Source organism: Rattus norvegicus, chromosome 13 (assembly GCF_036323735.1).
Source record: "Rattus norvegicus strain BN/NHsdMcwi chromosome 13, GRCr8, whole genome shotgun sequence".
Taxonomy (NCBI): domain Eukaryota; kingdom Metazoa; phylum Chordata; class Mammalia; order Rodentia; family Muridae; genus Rattus; species Rattus norvegicus.
The window spans coordinates 50,333,190-50,357,780 of NC_086031.1; the positions used below are offsets into that span (position 1 = coordinate 50,333,190).

Here is a 24,591-nt window from a genome sequence, read left to right on the forward strand (position 1 = left end):
AATCCTTCAATGTTTGTTCTCATTCCCTGTTTACTTAGCTACTAACCCAGAATACTCATCTCTTAATTCTGTCCACACAGAAACCACTTCAATGACCATTTCCATTTGAACTTAAATTTCTTCTCTATAAGTTTGAAAATAGTATATGTAATTATATACAAATGTTACCGGTACAGAAATATATCTAATAACAAGGAAAGTTCCATTCATCCCTCTCATCCCATTTTAATCCCATTTCCCAGAAGAAAACAAAGGTTAACAGCTTGATGACTATTTTGTCAAAAAACCCACTCTCACATTATATACAATTGCAGGGAGGTTGATGCAGTCCAGTGTGACGTTCTAACAACCAACAATTAGAGGGCAGAGCCAAAATCAGGGAAGACATATCATTTAAGTTAGTTCTTTAAATATTAAATATTATGCTGTCTTAGACTTTGATAAAAAAAGAATTAAGGGGCTGAAGAGATGGCTGTTTGTCAGGAGCAGTTGCTACTCTGCAGAGCACCATGGCCACCAGTACCTGCATGGCTGGCCTCCCTCAGCGTAGGCATCTGTAGCTCCCATCTCAGGGGACCCAGTGGTGGCCTCTATAGGCACCAGGCTTTAACATGATGCACACATATTCATGGGCACAAAGTACCCATATACAAAAAATAAAGTTTTTTAAAAAAATCAGAAAGAGCATTATGTCTAAAAAGTCAAGATAATACTTCTGCTACTGATATATTCTCCCAACCCCCAAAACGATGAGGCAGCACAGAAATAAAAGATACCGAACCACTTAGCCTATTCAGTCACCAAGAGGTAGAATACAGTACCAGCACACTCAGTGAAGTCAAAACACTATCAGGTGATACCGCTCAAAAGCAACCGGTAATAACTCCTATTTCACATTTAAAAAATGTTTAAACAAAATTCTACTAGTAAAATATTCTCATATAGGCTTTTAAAGGAGTAGGATAATATAACAATAGTATTAATAAAAACGTTACAGTTGAAAAACCATGAATTCTGACAAAAATTTAAAATATATGATTAAAATACTAATCAGTAAATATGACAACCGCAAAGGGTTAACGTGATGTGGTCTAGTCTGAAGTTTTAACAGCCTAAACATTAGAAGTAAGACCCAGAAAAACAGGGAAACTGTACGTTACTTAAATTAGTCTTTAAATACTAAACATTCAAAGTTGTCAGCAGGCTTTACGGGGTGAAAGAAACCTAAGCAATGCAATTAGCTGTCTACCAAGCCCTTCATCTGTAACTTAGTCCTCCAAGTACCTGCACAGTCTGTCTTCACCATACTAGAAAAACGGTAGGGCATATGGCAAGTCCACCTTCTTATGAAGGAGAACGAAGACAGTGAACTGGGTTATCAGCACAGACCTCCCTGTGCCCTAACCAAGTGCTGCCTCAGACGTAGCAGTGAGCTCACAACCATCTGCTCCACCTTGAAACCCCGATCACTTAGAAGTGGCTGCGCTGCCACTGGAATCCAGCTAAGACAGTAAATCCTGAATGCAGCACAGTCAGAAGTAGAACTTAATTATCCCTAAAGCTAGCGAATGTTTTACAGATGACGTGCATACGTGTACACATGTCAGCGTAAACATGTGCATCTGGCACCATTAGTGAGAATTGGAAATCTCTTACATGAGAAAAGATCAATATCCTCAGTCTTCCTTAATTGTTCATTATAAACTTTAATGAAGTTACCCTTGAGAAGTGTTCTCAATTCCTTAGAATATTAAAACAAGGCTTTACAAGAGCAGTAACAGAGAGCGGAGTGCAACATCACTTCCAGTTAGTACCAGCCTTGGTGACTGTGTTCCCTCTTCCTGAGTCTTTTAATACAGCCTTCCATGTACGCGTCCTTCGTCCCAAGACTACTATCCTCATGAAGAATAATTTACACGAACTGCTTTCTTACTTTTATCATCGTGTGTGTGTGTGTGTGTGTGTGTGAGTGTGTGTGTGTGTGTGTGTGTGTGTCCATTTGTGTTCACACACAGATGCCACTCACAGGATGAGTTGGGTGCTGCTCTATCATTCTCCCTCTTACTCTTTCTTTCACACAGCCTCGCACTGAACCGGGAGCAAGGCTGGAGGCCAGGATCCCCCAGAGTCCTGCTGTACCTATTCCTCAGGATGTTGACGTTACCGGGGTACATGATCACCCTGGCTTGTTTATGCTGGTGCCGGGGATTCGAACTTAAGTCCTCTTACCCACTGAGCCATTTCACAAGACCTGCTTTTGAGTAATGTTCTTGTACATGTATTTTGGAAAATTTACCCAAAGCATACAATGAACTTAAAAATATTTAGATTTATGTCTTCAGATTATCTGACTCCCTACATACTTATCCCAGACCAACTTAGAAACCTTCTCTATGTATGTTGTACAAGCAGTGAGTTAACGGTGGTTAAGTAAGCTAATACAAGAACTTAACGAATGCTTACATTTGTCACTTTTTCCATTTCCTCATTACATTTTTTAATGTGCACTGGTGCTTTGGCTACATGTATGTCTGTGTGAGGGTGTGAGATCCCCTGGAACTGGAGCTGCAGAAAGGTGTGGGCTGCCATGTGGGTGCTGGGAACCACACCAGGTCCTCTGTCTGGGCTTGGCTCCAGCCAGTGCTCTTAACTGCTGGCCATCTCTCAGCCCTCCCGTCACATTTTAAGTGTTGTGGAGCCGCAGTAGGGTGTCAGGCGGCTATCACCTTCCATCTCTAAGGCAGGTTCTCTCACTGAGCTCTAACTGTTATCTAAGCTATCGACCCAGCAAGCAGCAGTAACCTTGTCTCTGTCCCCTCACAGGCGCGCACAGGACTATGCCTGGCCTTTAACATGGCTGCTGGGATCCAAACTCTGGCTCTCATGCTTGCCTAGCGCAAGTACGCGTGTGTGTTGGGCTATTTTCTCCAGCACCTTACATATTAGTTGCTCTGGGAATGAGACCCAGGCAGGGTCTTTCAAGTGCCAAGCAAACGAATATTCCAATATTGACCTATAGCCCCTCCACGATAGAAAAATTTACAACTCCAAATTCTTGTCTTATAAAAATAGCCAAGGATGCATTTTTCCATTTCTTATAGCTAATCTCTAAAACAAGAAAAATTTTAATTAAAACTATTTCAAAATAGTTTGAATTTACATAATTGTTTCTTCTAGATATTAGATGGAAACAAATATTCCAAAATAGTTTGTCAAAATCTTCCTTCACTTAGAAATAAAGGATGATTTTTAAACTCTAGGTGTAGATGCCATAAAGTATTTCAAACGCTATTTATCATATAATTCACAAAAGTATGCATTTCAAACTTGACATAACTTTAAGCTCGGGTATGCAAAGACTCACCATCTGTATGGGTTTCTTGTGGAGGTCTCTTTCAGTTACCAGTTTTTCCTGGTCAGTGACATACAGGCCTTTGTGTGCTAATGCCTGGATTACAGCATCGTGGCCCAGGAGGGGCTTTGCAGCGTCACTCTTGAGGATGAGACTGCCAGCACGACAGTACAGCTCCGCTGACAGAAGCAGGTTAACGACAGGGGGCTTGATGTGTTCCTGGTCATACTGATCTGTGTAAAATGGTTCTCGAAGTTCCTCTGGCACAGTTTCTATAAAGGTTAAGAAAAAAATTTTCATATTTTTGTAAGATTTCTATTTTAAAAACACACCTCATTTAATTACTACAGACCTTGAGATTCTTCCTAAAAGTATCAATATTCCTTTAACAGGCAAGATGATATATACACGTACATTTGTTTGTTTGTTTGTTTGTGGACCTGGGTGTAAGATATAAAAGGAAAGATACACTTTTCCTTTATAGAAGTCATGGCTCTGAGGTATACAACCGGAAAAGCAAACAAGGAGAAAGGTCTTCAGAGTGTGGGGACGATGAAGGCATGCCCCCAATCCAGTGTAGGTTCTTAAACCTACCACAGTCAGGAAATGCACCTGCTGTCGCTGCCAATATCATCTGACAGGACAAAGTCTTTGCCCAAGGTTTTACAGCTACCGAGTGCAAGAACTGAGACTGCCTAATTAATCTGGTCCTTCTTCCTTGAGGTTCTCAGCCCCTGCACCAGTCTTTGTCCCCTTTTGCTGAGACTACTGAAGTTACTGAGGAGAAGTTACAACTGCTATTTACATAAGATCTTCTGTTTAAAATCTTTCATTCAATACCGATGACTATAAAAATCATAGACTGATGAGATATTACTTTATGTGGATAAGGAAATAAATCTGAAGACAGACAGTAGTGAGTACAAAGAAGACATGAGATTGCTAAAAACCATCAGAAAGTACCCAGGCATACAGCAGAGATCAAGATAATCAAAGATGATCAGATCCAGGTTAGACATAAAGTATAGTGGCTTGATTGAGAAATGTCCTCCACAGACTCTTTGAGCCCTTGGTCCCCAGTGGTATTTAGAAGGAAATATGTCACTGGGACAAGCTTTAAGAGAAAAAAGGCCTCTCCTACTTCCTTCCAGTTTATTCTCTGCTTTGTGATAGGGATTCAAGATTTGAGTTCTCAGCTTCCTGTTCCTACTGCACTTGTTATCTGCCTCCTGGCCACGATAAACTCTTACTCATCTGGAAGCATACCATATTTTATTGCAGCAAAAGAAAAGTAACTGGTGGTTTGAATAGGAATGGGCCTTATGTATTTGAATGTTTGGCCATAGGGACACTATTAGGAGGTGTCCTTGTTGAAGTAGATGTGGCCTTGTTGGAGAAAGTGTGTCACCGGAGAGGTGGGCTTTGCAGTCTCTACTATGCTCAGGCCAACACCAAGTGTGGAACACAGTCCCCTTCTGCTGCCTATAGATCAAGACATAAAGCTCAGCTCCTCCAGACCCATGTCTGCCCACACTGCCACACTTCCTGCCATGATAATGAACTGAATCTCTGAAACTGTATTCCAGACCCAATTAAATATTTGCCTTTATAAGAGTTGCCTTGGGGGTTGGGGATTTAGCTCAGTGGTAGAGCGCTTGCCTAGCAAGCGCAAGGCCCTGGTTCGGTCCTCAGCTCCAAAAAAAAAAAAAAAAAAGAGTTGCCTTGGTCATGGTATCTCTTCACAGCAATAAAACCCTAACTAAGACAGTAACCAATACAGAAAGGGTGGTAGCATTATAGAAAAATGAACATCAGAAGTGCACTAATTCTAGAAGAAAGCGAGTAAGCTCAGATTTAGACATGTTAAGTTTGAAACAATAGCAAAAATATCCAAATAGAAATACCCAGTGAGCAGCAGAAAATATAGGACTCTAAAAGAGGTCAGAGCGAATCTATAAAGTTGGGATTTTGGAGACATCTAAAAATATCATTCATGTTTAATAATTGAAAAACTCCTTCCTTCCTTCTGAGCTGCATTATCCACCCAGTAGTGAGACAAATTTAAATTTAACACAGGGCTCAGCACTGTAAACTTCAGACTTCAGTACTAGTACTATATTTTAGTATCAGAGTACCTAAACATACGCTGTTAACATAGCAGAAAAACCACACTAAAACAATTGTTACAAAATGTATAAACGAATATTTTATTTCCTAAAATAGCAGTAGAAATGATTAATATAGGTAATCTTGGCATCTAAACACTGACCAATAAAAAAAACAAAAAACAAACCCAAAAAGCTAGCGAGTGACCAGGATTGCAAGTTTATCTGCCATTCGATCTTAGGGTTCTGTTGCTGTGATAGAACAACCAAAGGCAGTTTGGGGAGGAAAGGGTTTATTTGTCTTCAGTCCCACTGCTCACCACTGAGGGAAGTCAAGGCAGGGACCTAGATGCAGGAACTGGTGCATAGGCCCTGGAGGAGTGCTACTTACTAGCCTGTCCCTCACAGTTTGCCTAGCTTTGCTTCCTCAGAGCACCTGGGTAATGTGGCTTATGGTGAGCCGGGCCTTCCTGCATTAGTCAGCCATCAAGCTACACCACAGACTCACCAGGTCAATCTGGTGGAGGCATTTTCTTAACTGAGGTTCCTGCTTCCCAAATTACTCTAGCTTGGTCAAGTTGACATAAACTAGCTGGTGTACATGTTTATCTACGCATCCATGTAGTGTTTATGTAATGGTTTCACACTCAGTCATACATTTCACACACAGTGAAAATCTTAGTGAAACATATAAGTAGGTTAATGTAACAGATTAAATAACAAGTAAATACTTATTCTTACTAAGAACACTGTGTCAGGCATTGCTCTAAACATGAATCCTAACCTGTTTATATGTGTTTAACAGATAAACTTAAAAAGCTATCTTGCCCTAAAACAGGCAGCTATAAATACAGAAATCTAGCTCTAAATAAGTAATAGGCTAAAAATTAGCAAGTTTTGTAGTCCATGTGGCTTTGAACTCAGAGATCCCCTGCCTCTGCCTCCCAAGCACTGGGTTAAAGGTGTGCACCAGCACACCTGCCTTCATCTGAAGCAGTCTTTGCTTTATTCTATGTTGTCTCCTTTCTTTGTACCAGAGTTGTTTTCAAGGTAGACTACTGAAGTTTATGATATGCCTTAATAAAGTAAAAGCAGCCCCTAGGCCTTGCATCTTCCACCGTCCGCCCTTGTGATCTTGGAATATCAAAGCTATGTTTCAGCCCATTACCTATTTAGAGCTAGATTTCTGTATTTCCAGCTGCATGCCTTGGGGCAAGACAACCACGGCTACCCAGAGGAGACCCTGTCTCGAAAAACAAAACAAAACAAAAAACAAAGATTGCCTCAAATACGACTTAAAAAGATGTTTTCCATCCCCTCAGGAATAAACAAGTTGTCCCATACCATGCTGCTGACATCTACAGGCTGCCTCCAGCCTCAGTCAGAAAAGCTCTTTACAGTGACCAACAGTCACTACAGAGACGTGGCTGCTCAAGGTGATGATGGTCGAACTGGTTCAGCCCTGAAGACATTGGTACCCTCTAAGGCTGTGCTTCTCAACCTTCAGCTGGGACCCTTTAATACAGTTCCTCATGTTGTGGTGACCTCCACCAAAAATATTATTGTCATTGCTATGGCATAACTACAGTCTGCTACTGTTGCGAGTCATAAGCATCTCTCTTTTCCAATGGTCGCAGGCAACTCCTATGAAAGGATTGTTCAACCCCTCCCCAGGGGGGCTCCATCCACAGGCTGAGAACCACTACTTAGGTTTAGGAAACATCACAGAAGGGGTAAAAAGGTGGAAGAGCTAGAAGACAGGACAGAGGGCTGTGAAAGCCATCTTCTGGGCATAGCACAGCCAATGCAATCATGTTCTCACCACAGCTGGAGCTGCCTGCACAAGACTGGGCCTGTTAACACATTATCTCACAGGGCTCTGCCCTCCCTGGTCAGTCATGGATTCTGGGAGAACAGACATTGTCTCTAGTTGTATATGCCATTGAGTCAGTCCATGAGGTTCCAATAAATAGCTTGAAATCCCTGTCACACAGATGGTTCTAGTTAAACTCATCAACTCGTATAAAACGAATGGGAGCACAGGACTCACAGAAAGGAGGGGTGGGCAGGAGGTCAGAAGGATTGTGGGTAGGTCAGGACTGGGATTTCAAAGAGTGGGAGGTGACAGTGTGTCCTAAGTTCTGGGATGGCAAGTGTGAGCACCACCATACCTAACAGAAAGATTTAAAACAGATTATAATGGACTATATATTACTTTTCAAAAATGGAATTGTATATTTTTTGAAAAATGAACGGAAACAACATATTAGAAAAGAAATGGGCAAAAACAGGTAAAATGTTTCATTTTTTCTGAACTCCAGAATAAAAGCAAAAACAATCTTAATTATAGAACGGCTGAGTGAGATAGCACCATGCATGAGAGCTCCAAAGGATTTGAGACAAGGTCTTGTGTGCGGCATTCTCAAGCTTAAGTCCCCCTTCCATTACCTGAGACCTGAATTCTTTTACCTACCACATCATTATAGCAGCACCAACAAACTGAATTCACTTCCCCGCCACAAAGAAGCCACTAACACAGCAGGAGGCAGGATTCTCTATGACCAAGGAGTTACAATATGAGGAAGACTAGAAGAAATTTTTGTGTTGTATGAAATGGTAAGTGTCTGTATACAAACAATGTAGTTAAAACATATTATACTGGAGAAAGAAACATGTAGCTATATGTTCTGTGTGCTAGCTTTCTGCTGAATTAACATTCCACAAGCAATAAACCTAGAAACTGTATCTTAGATTCTAGTATTTTCCCACCAAAACCTGGCACAGATAAAGTGCAGGCTAGCTTTGGACATCTTCGTAAACATACATGTAATATATATGTGTGAGCATGAATGTCATGGGGAAGGAGATACTGTAAGTGATGCAGCTATGTCAAGGGATATAGGATCCAAACAGAAAGGAATCATACTGGCTAAGCCTAGGGCAATTTGAGTTACAATAAAATGCGTAACAATAAAGTATTATAATTCACTGTATGCCCTGTAATAGAGTGACAACTAATAAGTGAGAAAGATAGCAATAATCAATCATTACATAGATTCAGGCAAAATCATTACTTGATGCTAAAATAGTAGGTACAAGCTTATGGAATCAAATCCCTATAAATTATTAACTAAAAATGGGGGAAAGGTGGGGCTGGGAAGATGACTCAGTGGTTGAGAGCATATGGCGTTTCCTGCAGAAGACCTGGGTTGAATCAGCACTCAGATGGGAGCTCACAATCATCTGCAATTCCACTTCTGGGGACCCAACGCCCTCTTTTAACCTCCTCTGGGGTAAGAGGCACATGCATGGTGTGCAGGCATACATGCAGGCAAAACATTCATACACAAAAAAGAAAATTAAATCTTTTTCAAAAACTGTAAAGAATTCATTTTATAGTGGAGTAGGCCGGCAGATGAGCATGACAAACATCTCTGACAGTGAAACAAACACCATGTGCCATGCGATCTGATTTACTGAGAATACATATGTCTTTGTGGTAGTTCTGCCAGATCTGTATTAACTTCAATCACCTCAGCACTGGAAAAATCCAAGTCAGAGACATTTTGTAATTAACTATCCCATTTTTTCTTCTAAGACAAAAATGCATTTTAATAAAAAAAAAATCAACACTGAAGGTTCACGTACGGAAGAATAATGGGGGAAAGGAGCTACCACTTCTCTACCCCAACCCAAAAACCTTCCTGGCGTCACAACAGATAAGAGTCGCTATGGCCTTGGGAGGAAAGCAGTGGGTAAGGACAATTTCTTCTATGTTAACATGGTTCCTCTGGGGCTATTGGCTAGTCTTCAGGGGCTGAGAAGCTCTTGCCAAGGGCCCTGTGGAAAGCAGAGATGGTTCTATGCAAAGAGGAACAGGGCACATCTGCAGGTGGTCGTGGGAATCATAAGAGGGATGCATGAAGAGAAAAGCTGAAAAAGAAAGAAAGTCAAAGAGGCTAGAATACAAGACGGGACATGGTCTCTTGCTACTGCGTTTCTATCAGCCTCAGAGAGGGAGGAGATCTCTGGCCCTGTTTCTCCAGTCCAGGCATTCCTGTACTGGGCCACAGCCAGAGCCCATGCCAGGACCTCATCACCATTCTGGTCACTCAGAGCCAAGGTGGAGGAAGACATCTGCTGAAGGAAGGCCCAGCATTCCAGAGCTCTGAGAAGCAATGCACAGGAAGAAGTGAGCCAGGCAACTCCCGGAGAAAACTGGCTGCTTTTACCAGGCACACATTGTAAGGTAGTTTGGCAAGGACTAACATAAAGCCTAGGGAAAAGGCTTGATGCTCAGCTCAGCGTGTAGCCCTGTGTTTACAGTTTCAAAGTGTTCATGTCATGACAAACTACAGAACTATTAAAGATTAAAAGTGAATTTAAACACACTAATACAATGCATGAGAAAATGTAGAAATAATTAACACTGAAACAAAATTGAATATGGGCTGTACACTAGGAAATATATCATAGTTAATTTCCTGATCTCTTAATGGAGATTATCTAAGAGAATTAACATACCTTTAAAAGATACAGTAGAATATTTAGTGGCAAATCAGGGTACAATGCCCCAAGTACATAGTCAAATAAAAAAATGTCACATATATTTGTGTCTGTATTTATCCATACAAGTACAACACATATCCAGATATAATGTATGTGCATTTGTGTAGAGGGAGGGGAAGGAAGACCTTTCAGAGTTTCATGCATCAATGAACTACAGTATTTACCTAACTGTACAAACCAGAAACCTACGAGTTGTCACTCAATTTCCTTCCCAGCCCTCAGAAACTTTCAGAAGCCAGTCCTGGATCTCGTTACCATGTCAGCTAACATCTCTTTGGTCCATGTGATCAGCACTGTTCATCTCAATTACTACATTTATCGCTAGTTCTATCTTCCCATCTTCACTCTAAAGCCCTCCCTCTAAAGCACACCCTATTTGGGGCTGAGTCAGTAATAGCTCAGTGAGTAAAATGTTTGCCATGCCAGCAACGGAACCTGAGTTCAGATCTCCAGCACCTATGTAAAAAGCAGAGCACGGCAGCATACACCTCTAACCCCAGTGCCTGGGGCCAGGGTGGGTGAGTACGGAGGAGATAGATGGGGGGGGGGGGGGAGATGTCAAGCCAGCATGGCCAAAGCAGGGAGCTCCAGGTTCAGAAAGTAAGGTGAAGAGCAATAGAGCAAGATAGTGCTGACCTCTGTAAGCACCTGCACATATGCACACACACATTTAATTCATTGAAATAAAATGTCAAATTCAAACTGCTTATTTCACATAAGCAAATTCAATCATGGCACAGACCCCACCCATCCCAAGGATTTTCAATTATTTTTCCTTCTCTAAGGATTAAAATCCTTCCTCTTGCCTGCAAGAAAAAAGTGATCGTATCTCTGCCAGCTACACTGGCTCCTAGGAACCAAGTTCTGTCTACAACAGAGTCTTTGCACACTCTGGTCATGCACGCTGCGGTGTTCTTTCCTCCTATCCTTTATACCCTTTAGAGTCCCAGGGGCCAGTGATTCACTCAACTTGGTTCAATTTCCCTTTTTTGGAAAAAAGGAAAGAATGTAGCATTTATCCTGCCTTCCCTATATCTCAAATGTGCCTTTACCTTAAGACTGTTCAATTCTATTATAAAAAAATGAGTGAGTTTGCAGTTTGTGGAATATAGGTGAAATGTATTAAAATACTTCAAGTAAGAAAAAAGTTTAGCAAGCAGAGAGCTAACAGAATGTACTGAAGTACCTAGGGGTATATATACAACAGAGAGAATGGAAAAACTCAAGATACCCTAATGTTCATGAAGCACCTTGATACTGAATCTTCATGCTACAGATATATATGTATATATGGTACTTAATATTTATGATACAGTAAATATACAGAGAGAAAAGGTCTATAAAAATTAACATTTATGAATCTTTAATCCACTCACCCAGCAATGATTCCTATATATTTGCTACCCAATGCAGACAAAATTCCTAACTAGTAACCAAGCTTATTGGTGAGCTCCAACTGAGGCGGATGTGCTCTCCTCTGGTGTCTCTCATAAAGATAGTCTGTGTCAGTGGCCTCTGTTTCCCTAAGGGGCTCCTTGGAATTCCAACTCTTGTCCTGATGCCCATATCAACAGCAGGGAAAGCTAAAGTGGCAGAAAAGGCGGGCATAAAAATATTGTCTATAACAGAATTTGGAATATGGCTTTTCCTGCTTCCACCTTGTCCTGAGTATATTAACTAACTCATCTTTTTCCTTTTGCTTCTTTCTGTAAATTGATTTAACAAGTCATGGCATGTGAGCATTTCAAGTTATTTTGTCTGCTTTCTGTTCCAAGGCCTCTGGGGTAAGCTTGCTGGTGTGTGCTTAGAGGTTATTAATGCATGAGTGTAATTTCCCACATAGCACTTGCAGCAACCAAACAATCAGAGAAGTTCATTTTTAAAGGGGCATTCCAATGACCAAAAGAAGACATCATGACAGAATCACACCCAGATATGAGGTGTCACCTGTTAAAACAAAAGCCACACACACAGTACACACAGTATACAATTTAAAAAAAAAAATCTGAATGTAATCAATTCTTTAAATTTAATTATCAACTTAGAAACAGAGAAGACAAAAAGATACTTGTTAAATAATTTTGGAGATTTAAAGAATAGAAAATTTCGGGGTTGGGGATTTAGCTCAGTGGTAGAGCGCTTGCCTAGCAAGCGCAAGGCCCTGCGTTTGGTCCCCAGCTCCGAAAAAAGAAAAAGAAAAAAAAAAAAGAATAAAAAAATTCACTAAGCCATGTATGCAGTGGCACATGCCTACAAAGCTACTACCTGGGAGGGAGAAGCGGGAGAAGCAGGAGAAGCAGGAGAAGCGGGAGAAGCAGGAGAAGCGGGAGAAGCAGGAGAAGCAGGAGAAGCAGGAGAAGCGGGAGAAGCGGGAGAAGCGGGAGAAGCGGGAGAAGCAGGAGAAGCAGGAGATAAAGGTCATTCCTGCCTACAAACATATGAGGCCAGACTGGGCTGCATAAGACTCTGCCTCTAAACAACAAATCCAAGATTTCTTCTTATCAGCATGTAACAGGTTAAAGGCCATTACAACACTTTAGGACTGAGCGCTTTTGTGGTTCTCCATCCTTCATCCACCCCTAACCCCCGTGCTACCCCGTTCCTGACTGCTGTGTCCTATAAAACTCTTTTCATCTTTCATATTCCACGTGTCCTGCACACCATCCATACTTCCTTCATCTAATATTACCCTCTCTGGACGCCTTTCCAGACTTTTAGGCTTGTCCTACATTTACAGCTATGTGTGTGGTGTGTGTGTGTATGTGCACGTGTGTGTATGGTGGGGGGTTGTTTTTACATGCATACATTACAGGCTAGAATGGACATGTAGAAGAGTATGAGTTTTGTTTTTCTGAGTCTAAGTGACTGCACTTAGTATTATATTTCCCTGACTCACCCACTTTTTTCTTTACCAACTTCATGATTCCTTTCTGCTAAAGGTGAGTAACATCGACTGTGTATGTGTACCACACCGTCATCAGCACCCATCTGTTGATGAGCATTAGGGTGCGTCCATTTCCCTACTCTCATGAGTAATAAGCATGGATGTGCAAGTGTCTCCCTGGAGGATAATGAGGCCTTTGGGTTCATTTTGAGGAGGAGACAGCTGAAACCCGAGAAAATCTGTTGAACAGTCTGCTTTTTCCAACAAGCAAATTGCAAGAAAGACAAAATGAGACAGAGTTTACATATTTGAAAAACAGAAACAAAAAACCTTAAAGCTCAGGGATGTCTTGCAGATACCAACAAGAACTAAACAACAGAAAAGAATGTATGAAACAGTAAGAAATGCTAATGCTTGGCCATGGGGTGGGCCTGTGGTGATGACAGTGAGATAGTTACATTGCTTTGAACAGATAAAGCAGAAGCTGAGATTTGCTTCAGACTCTTGGTGAGGGTGGAAGTGTTTCCAGAGCGATCAAGACTGGCCAAAAGTGGGGGTTGGGGATTTAGCTCAGTGGCAGAGCGCTTGCCTAGGAAGCGCAAGGCCCTGGGTTCGGTCCCCAGCTCCAAAAAAAAGAACCAAAAAAAAAAAAAAAAAAAAAGACTGGCCACAAGTTCATGACTTCAGAGGTAATGAGTCCAAAAAGTATACTGTTACTGTACATGGACGAGATACCATCAAATGGTTTTAAGAAAAAGGCAAGGAAAGACTGCAGAACTTTCATGTAATAATTAGAGAAGGGCTCTGACCTGTGGTTTCTGGTTAAGGCCTGGACCACCTACAACTATTTTGTACCATGACACCCAGAGAATAAGATCTGCTCATGATGGGGCTGGGGATTTAGCTCAGTGGTAGAGCGCTTACCTAGGAAGCGCAAGGCCCTGGGTTCGGTCCCCAGCTCCGAAAAAAAAGAACCAAAAAAGAAAAAAAAACATTTAAAAAAAAAAAAAAAAGATCTGCTCATGATGAAAGGTACAGCTAAAAGAATGAAGGAAAAAGAATTAAAACAAAGTAAGTACCCACTCAATTCAAATACAAATCCATCCTACTTTAGGACCCTTGTAGTTTTATAAACCAATAAATCCTCTTTATTGTCAGTCAACTTGAATTTGGTTTTCCATTAACTACAATTGAAATGACCTCCTACCCACTTCCAACCTAGTCTCAACTGTCTGTCCTCATAGCTCTAACATCCACGGACCCCCTCATTTGTCCTCACCAGCTCTAACATCCATGGATCCCCATTTGTCTGTCCTCACCAGCTCTAACATCCACGGACCCCCTCATTTGTCCTCACCAGCTCTAATATCCAATGCTCCCCTCCCCATCCATCATAACTTTTAGCCTTTCTCAAACCTATTTTCTATGCTAGTTCCAAGATCTCATTTTTCTTTATGGTACTATGCATATAACATAAAGGGTACTGCATGAGAGCTTCTGGAAGTGATCTCTGATGCTACCACCTTGCACAGAACAAAGCTGACTAGGTCAGGGTCTGGGTGGGAAGGAAATTTTTTTCACTAGATTTATCTGGGTGGCCAAAGATAATTTAAGGGGCCTTTCAATGCCTGTTTCTTCTTTTATTACCAAAAAAAGGAAAAGCACTATACTTGCTAACCTCTTGCTTTCACTGTGGATATTGTCTGCACCTTAATGTAAAGCTGGCAGTGCGTTCCAACTTCCCAGCAGGTGTAGAGAATACTCTTAGCATTTGAACAAAAACCAAGCACACTGATGAACGAAGAATTATCTGACCAATAGCTCTACAGTTGGGAAACCGAGACAGAGACGTAGGTGAAGAAATAACCTGTCTGCTCCATAGGGTTGTTCTCAGAACTAAACAAAAAACTATGTAAAATGCTCTGAGGCACTGTTCCCACTGTACAGATTATCCTTGCTATACTGCAGCTAGACCTCACCTTAGCTTAAAACCAATTTATCAAACCACCTTTCCTCCCAGGGCTCTAGGGTTAATATCTTTTCTTCTAAAACATTTAAACATTTATTCAGTCCTTTATTTACTTATTTACTTATTTATTTGGGGTGGAGAGGCTTGTGTCCTGCTGTGTATGTGAAGGTCACAGGAGGGCTTGCCAGAGTCAGTTATCTCCTCCTACCCTGTAGTTCCTAGGGACCAAACTCAAGTGCTAAGACAAATTAAATCAAGGGCCTTTACCTGCTGAGCCATCTCACTGCCCTATATACTTCCACAACACGCTTCTTAACTCTGACTGACCTGCCTCTGCTTCCATTTAAGCACTCACTCTGCTAAACTGCCCTCAACTTTCTTCTCGTCCTCCACAATCCTTATAACCTTACTTATGTGTTGCTATCCACAGAACGGCAAATTGTTGCTTCTAGACCCAGCTTCTGAGCCATACTGCAGTCTGAGCTTTATTTGTGACTAGCCACTTTCCTGGACTTCCCTGACAACATACTTGGACTTATACTTAGCTCAAAAACATAAAAACATGGCGACTGGAGAGATGGCTCAGAGGGTAAGAGCAATGATTTCCAGAGGTTCAATTCCCAGCAACCACATGGTGGCTCACAACCATCTATAAAGAGATCTGGTGCCCTCTTTTGGCCTGCAGGCATACACACAGGCAGAACGCTGCATACATAATAAATAAATAAACCATAAATAAAATAAAATAAAATAAAAACATCTGCCTCTCCATTAACTGGTATCACAATTTACCTTCCTGGTCAAGAAGTCTCCGAGTTTCACTTTCCGTGAATCCTCAGGTGGCCTTACCCTCATTTATACTCTTCTAAGCAATCACCCACTTATTTCTGCAATGCTTCTGTCACTTGCTTTTTTTCCATCCCTTTGGCACATATAAAATAGTTCTTAACTATTAAGAGCACACACACATGGGGCTGGGGATTTAGCTCAATGGTAGAGCGCTTACCTAGGAAGTGCAAGGCCCTGGGTTCGGTCCCCAGCTCCGAAAAAAAGATCCAAAAAAAAAAAGAGCACACACACAAGTCAGACTTCCCTGGTTCTGATCCCAGTTCCATTACTTTGATGCCTTTGGATGAGCTCCTAAACCCACGAGCCTCATTTTCCTCATCAGTAAAAATGGGATGATTAATAGTTTCTGCCTCTTACGACCATCATGAGGATTAAAATAAGGTACCATGTGTGAAGTGTATGACACGCAGTAACAATAAATACAGCAGATTTATTATTATATCCACCCCACCTTGAGCCCTCATCATGTCTTGCCTGAACTCTTGCAAAAATATCCCAAATGGCCTCTGCTCTGAGTCTTTTTTTCACCTCATGGCTACCCAACGCTCTAACAGTCTCTGTAAATATCTAAGAGTCGGGACTTCTATAGGACTTTACCAATATCTGCTGGTATGTAACAGATATGTAACAAAGTATACTTACAACAGCAAATGATTTTATACCACTAACTAGATGGACTAGGAAATGAGGGCTGGGAAGATGGCTCTGTCTTTAAGTAAAAGTGCTAAATGCTTGATGCAAAAGCATGAGGATCTGTCGGCCCATGGCATTCACAGGCACATGCACACATGTAAACACACACACACACACACACACACACACACACAGAGACACGCACACACACACACAATGAAAATATAGATATTAAAGTTAAAATGATAACCTGTCACTACAAAATGAGGCTTAGGTGGGCATGATAGCTCGTCTGTGCAATCTCAGCACTCAAGGGGCAGGACAGGACTCACATGAAACCTAAGATACCTAGAACCACGCAATAGCACAGCAAGAATCTATACAGCACAATACACAGACACACACATGCAGGCAGGCACGCACACACACACACACGCACCAGACATAGTGGTGCATACCTTCAATCCTAGCACTTAGAAGGCAGAGGCAAAAGAATCTCTTTGAGTTCTAGGCTAGTCTGCTCTACATTGTGAGTTTGAGATCAGCCAGGGCTATATCATAAGTCTGTCTCTCTACCTCTATTTCTCTGTCTCTGTCTCTGTCTCTGTCTGTCTCTGTCTCTGTCTCTCTCTCTCTCTCTCTCTCTCACACACACACACACACACACACACACACACACACACACACACACACAGAGAGAGAGAGAGAAAAATCCATTCCAAGAGATTCTGTACCCATCAGCTGGAAGATTTAAAGGAACATTTAAGGCAATCTCAGTTATATGGCTGCTTGAATGTGTTAAGTCTTCAAACACAATAAAGCTTACCAGGCAATTTAACCTCCTGTTTTACAACCAGGATACCTATTGCTGCTGTAAACTCACCTACACACTCATTCTTCACTTACACAAAACCAGAAAGGCATTCTCTGAGAAAATACACTGTTAAGAATGGAACCCATAATCCCCAGCACACACTCTAGAAACTGAGGCAGGAGGATCAGGATTCAGTGTAATTCTTGGTCATATGATGAACTCAAGGCCAGTCTAGGTTCAATGAGACACTGTCTTTCAAAAACTAATGAAAATACATCCTTCCCAAAAGATGAGGCCTTTGGAACATTTTTCAGGACAAGAATATTATTGACATGAATACCTTATATCGTCTTTCTAGGTTTCACAATGTTAGTGTCTTATTGGTTTTACAGTTCAATGAATTTTGTCTTTGCCTACAATTGATTGTGCATTAACCACTGTAAATTGCTTTTACAACGTACAGCTCTGAAACTGATCATTTTTGTATATCAAGTTAGAAAGTGACCACTGGTAGGACTGCTCCGTGTATAAGCTCTTGCCACCGAGACTGACAACATGGGTTTTAGCCCCGGAACCCACATGGGAAAAAGAGAGAACCAGCTCCAGCAAGTTGTCCTCTCGTGGGTAAGGAAGTGGGAATATGTACACATTCTTGCACACACAGAATATATAAATGTAATACAACAAATCATTCCTACACTTTAAACATTTCTAACAACAAAAAAACCCATACATTATCCTAAAAAGTTGGGTTAACATTTGAATAAGAGAAAACAATTTGAAATACTTGTTTATTAACTTTTTTGTGTATATGGCAAATAAAAATGCACCAAAAGATTTAAAAAAATTTACCTTTTTTACTATTTGCTCTATATAAGTTTATGTTTCATGTTTTAAAGATTGCCAATGGGAGCTGGAGAGATGGCTCAGCGGTGAAGAGCACTGACTGCTCTTCCAGAGGTCCTGAGCTCAATTCCCAGCAACCACATGGTGGATCACAACCATCTATAATGGGATCTGATGCCCTCTTCTGGTGTGTCTGAAGACAGCTACAGTGTACTTATATATAATAAATGAATAAATCTTTAAAAAAACAAAACAAAACAAAACACTGACTGCTCAATTCACAACACTCACATGGCGGCTCATAACTATAACTTCAGGTCCAGGGGACCCTATCCCCTCACACAGACATATATACAGGCAAAACACCAGCACACGGAAAATAAAAATAAGTAAATGATTTTTAGAAAAGACTTTCAATAAAGCAAAGCAAACGTGGAACATGGTGGCATACATCTCTAATCCTAGCACTAGGGCAGAGGATTGCTATGAGTTTGAGGACATCTGGCCAGCTGAACACACACAGTGAGACCCTCTCGGAAAAAACCACAGCCATTTTAAAGAATTTTTCAATTTGTTAAGTCACTCTCTTAAAGGCTTCCTTAGAACCTTTTCTCCAGGCTAACAAGTGCCCTGGCTTCCTCCAGCTTTAATGTGGAGCACACTGCCTTCAGAGTTGTGAATCCTGGTGTAAAACAACGCAAAGGGCCCACAGAGGGCCTGGATGAAGTCAGATCCCACTGGCAGTGTACTCCGTAACTTCCTGACTTCTCAATGTGTTCAAACACTCCAGAATCCAGTGGCCAGCCAGACATACATCCAGAAAGTAGGGCATTTCTACTCTGAAGTCTCTGTGAGAATGAACAGCAAAACATTCACCTCTGCACTTTAAGTGCCCGCTCCACTTCAGATGACAAGAAAATGCCTTTGCTCTGTCTTCCAGCTTCCACACAGGAAACTATGTCAATTTCCCTGTTTTCTATATACTTAAAGCGCTTCATTTGTTCTCCAAGTGGGTATTTAGTATACTGCTTCCTATTCTTCCTATCAAAAATTTTAATTTTATCTGTGCTTCCTATTGTTATTCTTCATTTAAAACTTAAATTAGTTCAAAAGAACATTCATTCCTGATGTCAGTTCTCTATCAAAGTATAGGAATTCAAATAAAATTAAGACAGACATGAACATAAAAATTCCCTCTAAACTAATTCACAATACTTTTACAAACAGTGAGGGAATTCATCTAAGCTTTAACCTAGATGTACAAGCTCTGTAAACACTTGCCTGTTATAGAGTTAAACAATAAAGCCACATATTTTCTCAGTCCTAAAACTGGAAATCAGTCATCCTCCACAAACAATCCAGAAAACATTTTGCAAGCACCGAGGAACTTCTCTAATCTTTTTTTTTTTTTTAAAGCATTCCACAACCTGGGTTCCTAAAGCAAGAGCTAAGGAATTACAGCAGGAGGTTCCTTTCCTGTTATTCGGCAAAGGCTGGGTTATAGAGGGAGTGTTTAATTACCACTGTAGCACAGGATTTCTATGTCAACAACACGTCCCCCACCCCACCCCACCCCACCCCCGGCCCAAAAACCCACTTCTCCTTCAAAAAGAAAAACTCAAAAGTAAGGAGGGGTTGTTTATCCGATTTTATGACGTCAAAATACATTTGGAAAAGAAAATATGCCGCGTTGACACTAAGTGAAAGAGCACCATACAGTCAAGAGAACTAAAACTGGTTTTAATGGGTGGCTTAACTAGAATTTGGAATGTGTATGAAAGGCCGAGAGGAATAGGAATGACTACAAAAGATACTGCGCTTCAACAGTGACCACCTTTCATCCTATAGAGCCTGACTAGCAGCCACCATTACAAATGTCAAAATCAATATAGTACCCTACCTTCTTCCACTAATAAACTCAGATTTCTTGGTGTGGTAATCACAATTATGACCGAGAGGGGAATGTATGCAGGATTAATAAGGAAAACATCACAAATTAAAGCCATTTTGGGAAAACATAATTTGCTTGCTGAATTTAGGCACACACGCTATCCAATAAAAGGAATCCGGTCAACCCCTCCCGCGTCAGTCAAGGGCACCTCGTTTAAGACCAAAGCTGCCTTCTTTCTTTCTCCTAGAGCTTGTCTCCCGTCATCTCCCTGAACCTGTACCGGAAGATACACATGGGGGAGGGGGCTGGAATCAGGAACAAAAACCGGGATGTGGACAGCATCGGGAGGAAGAGGAAGGGACGACACCACTTACCTGTCCCAAAGGCTTTGGCCACCAGCCAGGCCAGATTGCAGGCGATTTTGGCTCTGGAGAAGTCATAGTGGTCAAAGGGTTTGATGGCTGGAACAATGAACGTCCTTCTCACCTCCCGCGGGTCTGCAGCATCCCCCATCTTTCAAGGCGGCTGGTCGGGATGGAGGGACGACGGCCTTCACATGGTGTGGCGGAGAAGGGAGTTCAGATCGTCCGCGCCGGTCGCGGCCCTCTCGGGTGCCGGGCACAGAAAAGCTCAGCTGTGCTCGTCGCGAGCCCGCCGCCGCCCGCGGGAGCCGCGGCGGCCCCGGGCATAGACGTGAGGCGGCACCCGGCCGCGCTCGCTCCGGCCGCGCTCGCTCCGGTCCCGGTCTGCCCCGCCGCCTCCCCTTTGTCTCCGTTTAGTCACACGGGCTCGCAGGAGGGTGGCGGCTGCTAGGGCCCGGAATGCTCGGGCGGGGGCAGCCTGGACGATCACGTCGCGGACAGTGTCCCCGCCATGGTGGAGCGCGCACGCCCCGCCTCACTCACGGCCGCCCCTCGGGCCGCGGGACCCGCCGCGGAAAACGTCAGAATCGCTGCAGCGCGCAAGCCGCCCGCGGCCCGGCGCTTCTCAGGCGCTCCCGTCGCCTCCGCCCGCCTCCTCGGCGCAGCTCGCGGCCAAGGCAGCGGCCTGGGGGAGGCCGCAAATCACAGGCCCTCGGCTCCTGCCTTATCGGGCTTGTCCTCGTATTTTCCGCTACCCCTCCCGTAGCCGGACGCGTCGCTCCCCTTCAGCCGCCGCCGCCGCTGCGGTTTTCCGGCTGCGGCACTGGATGGAAAGAGCAGATGGGAACACTGAGCATGCGCCTGGCGCGCCCGGCCCCGCCCCCGCCGCTGTCTTGCGCCGCCTTGCGCACTGAGCATGCCCAGCCTCTCTGCCGCCCGCGACAGCTTCGCGCCCCTATCCACATTAATCAGCAGAGTGCCCGCTGGAGTGGACGTCCTATACATCCGCAGCTTTGGGCTGCTGCCGCTGACACTGCTGGACGAGGGAAGGAAAGAAAGAGAGGGGAGAGGCTTTCCCCTTCCGCTACATGTGGTTCAGCCAAGAGAATTGATATTTATTTCAAATGCTGCTTATGTCACGCAGATTGCTCAGACTTGCCCTTCATACCCATTTAGTCCTTGCAGTAACCCTGAGAGAGAGGTGTTACAGTTGGTTGACCACGAAATTATGGAGGGATGCAGTAAGTTAAAGCACCCATGGGGTTTAACCAGGGTTGAAGCTCTCCAAAGCTCTATAAATTTCCTATCAAGACATTTTAACTTGACACTCCCCACTGAAGTTTTCTAAGTGACAGATTTTTTTTTAGGGGGGGGGTGCCTTCTGTTTCCTCATAGAAAGAAACATAAACCCTTCCACAAAGAACATCCACAATTACGATTTATCGCAGATTTCTATGAGTTCATTTTGTCAGAACCCTCTCCGTTCACCCATATGGGTATGCCTTTTCAGACTTGTGTGCCATCTGCCACTGTGGTCTCTGCCCTTCTGACTTTAAGCCCCCTCAAGTAGTCACTCCCTCCAGAAAGTCTTCCCTGATACTTACTGCCAACTTCCCATTCAGAACTGTCAGGCACCTCCCAGGCTGATTCCAGAGCAATGTATGTCCTTTGTGTCATAACTTGTCACACTGCATTCCAACCACCAACTATCTTTAACTTTCAAGCTGGCTCTTGATCTCTGACACCTGTATGATGCTAAACCTCACGGTAGTTGCTCTGTCAATGTCTAGGGGTCAAAGGGAGAATGTTACTTTACTTACCTCCGAGTTTGGTTAACTTGCGGATTTCTCAGATCTTATTTTAACAGGTCTGATCTTAATTATGTAATCCTGGGTTTTCATTTTACAGATGAGGGAGCTAAGACTCAGAAAAGCCTCTTAAGTCGCAGTCTTAAGGCACACTCACAGTCTGAACCCAGAACTGTCTTATTTTGTTCACCTAGGGCCTCCCTATTATCATCAGCCGTTATGATGGAAGACATATGAAACATGAGGGGAGGAGTTTTGGTCCCTACTATCGAAAAGAGCAGCTCCAGTAGCAAGCCCCTCCCTTTTGATTTCTGCTTAATCCCCAGAAGCACTCCTCCCTGAACCCAATAAGGCATTCCAGATAAGCCCCGCTAACAATGCCAAGCAGGATAAAAGTCACTAGTAATAATATGCCATTGGGTGATTGGCATATTTTTTCAGTAATTCAATTAATATTAATAGGGGTTTTCTCACAGGCAAGGCCCTTTGAAAAATTAACATATTAACATTTAAATACTGGTCGACAAAACGCATTCAAATGGTAACTAGTTTCCACATCCATTTGATGAACTAAGCACTAATTGTCTTCCCAGTCTGGATGTAGGACTGAGGCTCACAGAGATCAAGTGCTATGACCACGGTTTCTCCACTTTTATTGGAGTCTGGCTTCAAAGTCAAACCCAGGTCTTCTGTCTCCACTCCTCGGGCACCTTTCTGGACTCCTGTTGCCTCTTTTGATAGGGGGTGGCACCTATACAAATAAAGAGAACATATCATAAATATGGTACATGATGTAAGAGACAAAAAAAGCACAGCAAAAACATAGGTAGGGGCACTTGGAAGGTGTCTTAGAGACTGCTGTTAAATATAATGTTCTGGAATCCAACTTCAACAGGATTCTAGATCATGTATACCAAGTTAAGAGAAACCTATGGACCAGAAAAATTAGAAAGTATTACTGAAATATGTCTCTTATTATATGAATCTACAAGCACATGGAAGATTCTAGAAACCAACCATAGGGCTTTGTGTTACCTGTGCTCTGGCCCAGCACTGTGCTCAGATAGTATTCTCAACAAATATGTGTCCATTGAAAACTGTTTCAACCTCAGTAGACTACATGAGGAAGAGAAGAGACAAAGGCAGCAGCTCTGGCTTGTCCCTCGATACAACGGTGAAGCTTCAGTAAGGATAGTATTACTATGACCCCAATTGGGAAGGAGTGTGTTTAGCAATGAGGAGGGAGGGAAGCTCTGAAACAATGAGCAGCTTTGACTTTGAGGGAGGCTGTGAAACAACTTGGGGTCATAGTTGGAGCCTGTTATTAACAGGGAAACACCCTGAGTACAAAGAGGGAGGATTCATTTTCAGGGCGGCAGACACTCTAATAGGGTGTTCTTTGTGACACCTTCAGAATGATCCTTTTTAAGGCTGGAAGTCTCTGTGGACTATCGCTGTCGAGGAGAAATGCTCTCCTCTGCCTTCTGAAGACAACTGACTTTGTTTGAAGCAGAAACAAAACCAGGCGATTCTTTGGGCCTGCTCTTCCAGCTGTACAGAGGCCTTCTGCTTTTTAATCTCCAGGTCTGAGGTCTCAGTCCACCTAGGCTCTTACTCCCATGCATACACTGCTCCCCTCTCTATCATGTTCCCTTCCGAGTTTCTCAAATCCTGAAACGCCAAGCAGACATCTTTCCTTGCCATCCTCGAGCTCTGTCTTTGCATAGATGTAGAAGGGTATTCATTCTCTCCTCAGCCTATATTGATGGAGCTCCCAAGAGCTGAGGAGTCGATGCTGAACCAGGCAGCTGGAGAATCAGCTTCCTAAGCTGGACACACTGACACAGGCTCGCAATTCCGGCACTGCACGCATACACACACACACACACACAGGCGCGCGCGCACACTCACACACACATACACACACACTTACACACACATACACAGATACACACACACAGACACACACAGACTTATACATACACACAGGCACACACACATACACAGGCACACACACATACACACACACATATACACACACATACACATACACACACACACACAGGCACACACACACCGGCATACACACACACACATACATACACACAGGCACACACATACACAGAGGCACACACATACATACACAGGCACACACACACACAGGCACACACACACACACACTGGCATACACACACAGGCACACACACACGGCATACACACACACACATACATACACACAGGCACACATACACAGGCACACACATACATATACAGGCACACACACACAGGCACACACACACACAGGCATACACACACACACAGGCACACACACACAGGCATACACACACACACACACACACACACACCGGCATACACACACACACACACACACCAGGTAAAGGGATACGAGGGAATTCTTAGTTAATCGATGACATTAGCAGGATTAGTTGGATGTTTATCTGCCTCTGAGAAGCCAGTGTGAGACCGGGGCACCTGTACCATGTCATTT

The 24,591-nt window shown here is 42.9% G+C and overlaps 1 protein-coding gene across 7 annotated transcripts in view; it reads right to left on the bottom strand.

The window, feature by feature from the left end:
* Camsap2 (calmodulin regulated spectrin-associated protein family, member 2) overlaps positions 1-21,109 on the bottom strand; it is a 79,349-nt gene extending 58,240 nt beyond the window's left edge. For 5 of the 7 annotated variants that reach the window (XM_063272200.1, XM_039090610.2, XM_063272199.1 and 2 more), the window contains exons 1-2: positions 20,287-20,734; positions 3,365-3,624 (exon numbers count right to left, since the gene is read on the bottom strand). In XM_063272200.1, the coding sequence (XP_063128270.1) occupies positions 3,365-3,624; positions 20,287-20,425 (399 nt within the window). In that variant the 5' untranslated portion in view covers positions 20,426-20,734. Of the gene's footprint in view, positions 1-3,364; positions 3,625-20,286 lie in introns of all 7 variants that reach the window. The other 2 variants (NM_001415803.1, NM_001134503.2) reach the window with 1 other exon arrangement.
* Positions 21,110-24,591: the final 3,482 nt, after the last annotated feature.